We start from the raw sequence: 5,373 nt of genomic DNA on the forward strand, positions 1-5,373 counted from the left end.
AAAAAATTAATTCATTTGTGATCCCATCAGATCTTGTTATCCTCTTTGGTCTTTAATTGTTTGTTTTTAAAAAAAAGATATTTATTAAGATTTTCCACAATACATTAAAAAATCAAAAAAGAAAACAAACAAAAAAGTTAAAAACACATAGAGTTTGCAATCCTTATTTTCAATAACATATTTCCCTGACTTCCCCACACCTCCCCTTCTTGTATTCCAGTTCAAATTGTTAGTTCAACAAGTTCTTGTCCCCAATTTTTATCCTTATTATATTTAATTCATTTTAGTTAACCAATTTTAACTTATAAACCTCAATATTTGTACGTCAGTGCTCATTCTTAAAACCCTTTTCTAAAGTCGACCCAAATTCCCTTCCACGAATTCCCCAATTTTTATACTAATAACAAAACAGAAAAAAAAGAAACAGAATATAATTGTACACCCTTTGGATTCCCGAACCCCCCCCCCCTTTCCCGGTTTCGATCCCCAACGAATGTCCATCAGTCTATCTGTTATCAGCCTGGAGACCTCACGTCCGAGGCTCTTAATTCTCTCTCAATTCCTTTCTGCCGGTTTTTTTTATAGTCCTTTGTATTAAACACCAAATCTCGGAGAAGCTCAGTCCCATTAGGGTCCATGTTTCTTCCAGCCAAACCTCCATATTTAAAAGTGGAGCCCAAATCTTGTTTCTTACTCCTTTTAAGTCCAAATGTCCCAAAAGCTCCAGCTTCCCCCTTGATCAGATTTGTAATCCATAGATCTTCAGATCTCCCCATAAGGAGATCTCTCCATTCTTCATTCTCCAATTCAAACCAGATTTTCATCATCCAGTTCTTATTATCCTTTGTATCCATCTTGACAGGCCTCTGGCTCTCTTTTGTCATCTGCAGCATTGCAGCTCCTCCTTCCTTTTCCTCCGGAACAACATATATCTCTTTCTCCACTCTCTCAAAGTTCTCAAGTTTCTCTTCTTGTCCAGCTGCATAAACTTCCTGAGTCAAGTCCTTATCAAATTCAATGAGTTTATTTACTGTTGAGTTCAGGGTTGCAACATTTGTAGCCAAAACATCACTTTGGCCTTGTAACTTTCCCAAGAGAAGAAACACTCTGTCCAATTTAGCCTGAATTTTTCCTCCTTCAGCCATTCTTGTAATGTCCCCAAACCCCCTCTAGAGGGATTCTGGATGCTTAATATTCCTTCCAGTTCAAATCCAAAAGTCAAGTTAGTTTGTATCAGTTCTTCCTTGTTTTCAACAATTTATAACCAAATTGTAACAAATATAACCAGCAGAGACAACAGAAACAAAGTTCTCTTTTTTCAGCTTTGACAGCTAATTTGACAGCTGTCAAACTCTTCTATATCTCCTCAACAGGCTCTCTCACGGATCACTCCCGGGTCCGGGGGGGGGGGTGGCGCTTCAGCTCTCAAAATTGGCTCTTATCCTCCAGTAAAATTACTTATACTGCCAAATCGTGAAATTAATGACTTTTATCAAATAAAGAAGAAGAAGTTCTCTCGACCTTAGTTATCTAGTCCTTGCTTTAAATTATTTACAGGACAGGGAGACGGACTTCCTTTTTGCGCCTTCCCCGATCGTGCCAAATTAAAAAAAAAAAAATTCCTTTCAAGTCCAATTTCCGTACTACTCACGGGTTGTGGATTTTGAGATCCGATTGTTCAAAGGAAGAAGTCAGCGCTCTCCAACCATGGCATGCGGCTTCACTCTGCAGTAGATGCAGTCGACTCTCAGCACCACGCCGCTCACCCCGTCCCCTGTTCCAAAGCCTTTAAAAAGGCTCCTTCGCGGGTCGGGGGGCGCAAATGGTGCCCACCAAGTCACCAGGTCCACAGGCTTCAGCGCCTGTGGTTTCTGAGGGTCCCCGCGTCGCCGCCGCGGCAAGACCCGTCTCCTACAGAGCCGATTCCCTCCGGAGCTCGGAGGGAATCCGCCATTAGTCGATGGCGCTAACACGGAAGTTTAATTGTTGAAAGTATATAAGTGTGTGATTGTGTAAAAATGTGCTAACAATTTGCCAGCTTTGTTCCCTTTTTCAAATAAACACTGTCTTATAACCTTAGCTTTTTCTATCTTTCTGAGCAAATATTAAGAGATTACTTTCTAAGTACCGTATTTTTCGTTCTATAGGACGCACATTTTCCCCTCCAAAAATTAAGGGGAAATGTGTGTGCGTCCTATAGAGCAAATGCAGGCTGCGCCGCTAAGCCCAAAGCCAGAACAGGAAGACGGAGCACTGCGGAGCGCTCCGTCTCACTGTTCTAGCTTGGGGACGGCTGCGCGCACAGTGTCTCCAGGGCAGCGGGGTGCCTTCACCCCGCTGTCCTGCTGAAGCTAGCAAGGCTGTTCCCAAGCCAGAACAGCGAGACGGAGGGCTCCGTCTCGCTGTTCTAGCTTGGGGATTTCTGCGCACACAGCCTCTCCAGGGGAGCGGGGTCCCTTCACCCCGCTGTCCTGCAGAAGCTAGCACGGCTGTTACCAAGCCAGAACAGCGAGACGGAGGGCTCCGTCTCGCTGTACTAGCTTGGGGATTTCTGCGCGCACAGCCTTCTGTCCTGTCCTTCTGTCCTGCAGAAGCTAGCAAGGCTGTTCCCAAGCCAGAACAACGAGACGGAGGGCTCCGTCTCGCTGTTCTAGCTTGGGGATTTCTGTGCGCACAGCCTCTCCAGGGCAGCGGGTGCTGCGCTCCAAAGGCTTCAGGGATCTTTGAGGCTGGCGGTGGGAGAAAGCAGCGCTTCCCCCCACCACCAGCCCCACAAGCCTGGGTGAATGTACCTTGAATGCACCTTGTTTTAGAGGGGGAGAACAAGAAAAAAAAATTCCCCTGTTCTCCCCCTCCTATGGTCCGGTGTGTCCAATGGAGTGAAAAATACGGTAGCTCTGATTTTCTATAATTATTTTAAGAGCAGTTATTTTAAGGTTTTTATCAAATTCTAGTTTTTCAATTTCAACCTCATCATTCAGTGCTTTCTCCCTTGGTGTGTGTCCCCCCCCCCCAAAAAAAAATATGAAGCTTTTGAATTATTTGACCTCTCATTATTGCCTTTCAAGTCTCCCATATGGTATATTTATCAGCTCTACAGAATTATTAATATTCTCTTAATATAGATGCCAGGTCCTGTGTGGCATTTTCAATTTGTAATATAAAATTATCAATATGCCAGCAATTGTTGTTGTGGTTGTCCATGGCTTGTCCTTTCTATAATAATCAGAGCATGGCATGAAAACTCAGCATCACCTGCTGAAAAGTATTGACAATACCTTGAGGACATACAAATGGAAGGACAAATGACTTCACACAGAGACTCTATATATATTTAGTTTATTCTTTTGCTGTCAGGTGCTCCTTCCTGTTCAGTTCAGGCTTCAGTATAATAATGTAGCACTTGGGCATGAAGATGCAGCCCAGAAGCCCAGCACTGGAGGCCAAGATAGAGAAGACCTGCACAGCTACCATGTATTTCCCCTTGGTGCTCAGGTAGGTGGGCACAAAGGACACCCAAACACTGCAGAAGACCAGCATGCTGAAGGTGATCAGCTTGGCTTCATTGAAGGCCCCAGGCAGCTTCCTGGCTAGGAAAGCCACTGTGAAGCAGATGGCAGCCAGGAAGCCCATGTAGCTGAGGGCAGTATAAAACATGGCCACAGATCCTTCATTGCACTTCAGGATGATCTCTCCAGGCTGGGAGCTCATGTCCGAGTCTGGGAATGGGGGTGAGATGCCCAACCAAATGGTACAAATGAGAACTTGGACAGTGGAACAGGAAATGACAATGGAGTTGGCCAGACTCTTCCCCAACCATTTCCTCACCCTGTTCCCTGGCTTGGTGGCCAAGAAGGCCAACACCACAGTGATGGTTTTTGCCAACACAGAAGAGATAGCAGATGAGAAGATGATGCTGAAGACCATTTGTTGGAGAAGGCAGGTTGTTTTCCTTGGCTTACCAATGAAGAGGAAGCAAGACAAAAAGGAGAGGAGAATGGAGATGAGGAGGATGTAAGAAAGGTCCCTGTTGTTGGCTTTGACTATGGGAGTTTCACTGTATTTCACGAATATTCCCAAAATGAAGCCTGTGGCTGAGGATAAGAGTAGGGTAAAGGTAGCCAGAATGATCCCCAAATACCCTTCATAGGCCAGGAAGGTGATGATCTTGGGAACACATTGATCATGGTCCTGGTTTGGATGTTCCTCTTCCAGACATTTGGTGCACTGGCCTGCATCTGAGGAAGAGAAAATTGAATCTGTCCAGAGGTGCATCTGGAGTCTTCATTGTACATCTTTCTCGGCATACTGGGGACACATCTCTTAACCTTCGGCTTTGGCAGGTAAAGGATTTCCTTTTGTGGGAGGTGATTTAAAAAAAGGTAAAGCAAGAACCCTATACAGCGACCCAGAGTGGCTGGGGCAACCCAGTTAGATGGGAGACATATAATAAACTGATGGTGGTGATGATGAAATACCTCTCAGTCCCTCCCAGAGTCTGTCTCTGAATGAATCTCTGCCCTCTGCCCTTGATAAGGAGTCACCCACCTTTTCGAGTGGAGATTGTCCCTTCTGCACATGGGGAACAAGCATAGCAGCAAACTGGTTTTCCTTCTTCAACCGCCTTGGCATATCCAGGGCGACAGCTTTCAGTACACCTGGAGTGAGGCACAGCCTAATTGGTAAGACAAAAAAAAAATGATGTATAGATGGTATATCACACCAGTACAAATAGCAAAAATGTATAAAACCTGGTCAAACATATGTTGGAAATGTAAAGAAAAAGAAGGTACTTTTTATCATATGTGGAGGGAATGTAGAGAAGTTAAAAATTTGGGGGAAATGATATATAATGAATTGGAAAAAATGTTTAAAATGACATTTGTAAAAAAAAAAAAATCATTTTTGTTAGGGATTGTAGGACAAGACCTGCCAAGAAAAATAAAAAAACTTATTTATGTATGCTGCAACAGCGGCAAGAGTCTTGTTAGCACAAGGATGGAAGAATGAGGAAATCCCAACGAAAGAACAGTGGCAAGAAAAATAGATGAGCTATGCGGAATTGGCCAAGCTGACATATAAACTGTGTGACAAGGACAATTGTAACTTCAAGGAAGAATGGGAACTTTTTACAAATTACTTAAAAAGACAACAAAATGACTTGGACTCCTTGGCAGGTTTTGAATAAACATCCCCAAATTTATTTGTTGAATATGTGGTAGAAAAGGCAATGATATGTACAATTTTACAATATGCAGAGGATAATATGTGCAAAGAAACCGGAGAGAGGAGCTGAGGGAAGTCCCGGGGGGTGGAAGGGGATAAAAAAGGGGGGGGATGTAAATGGATATATTGATTGATAAATTGTGTGTG

The 5,373-nt window shown here is 43.7% G+C and overlaps 1 protein-coding gene across 1 annotated transcript; it reads right to left on the minus strand.

Annotated features, from left to right (window-relative positions):
* Positions 1 to 3,339: 3,339 nt before the first annotated feature.
* On the minus strand, positions 3,340 to 4,306 carry LOC144326849 (vomeronasal type-2 receptor 26-like). Its single transcript, XM_077923702.1, has one exon. It carries the CDS (start codon positions 4,273 to 4,275, stop codon positions 3,340 to 3,342), a length of 936 nt encoding a protein of 311 aa, XP_077779828.1. The 5' UTR covers positions 4,276 to 4,306.
* Positions 4,307 to 5,373: the final 1,067 nt, after the last annotated feature.

The sequence above is a fragment of the Podarcis muralis genome, chromosome 2, assembly GCF_964188315.1.
Source record: "Podarcis muralis chromosome 2, rPodMur119.hap1.1, whole genome shotgun sequence".
Lineage (NCBI taxonomy): Eukaryota > Metazoa > Chordata > Lepidosauria > Squamata > Lacertidae > Podarcis > Podarcis muralis.

What these genes read in the sequence shown, in the direction of transcription:
- LOC144326849 (XM_077923702.1), bottom strand. Translation starts at nt 4,275, where the DNA reads ATGCACCTCTGGACAGATTCAATTTTCTCTTCCTCAGATGCAGGCCAG.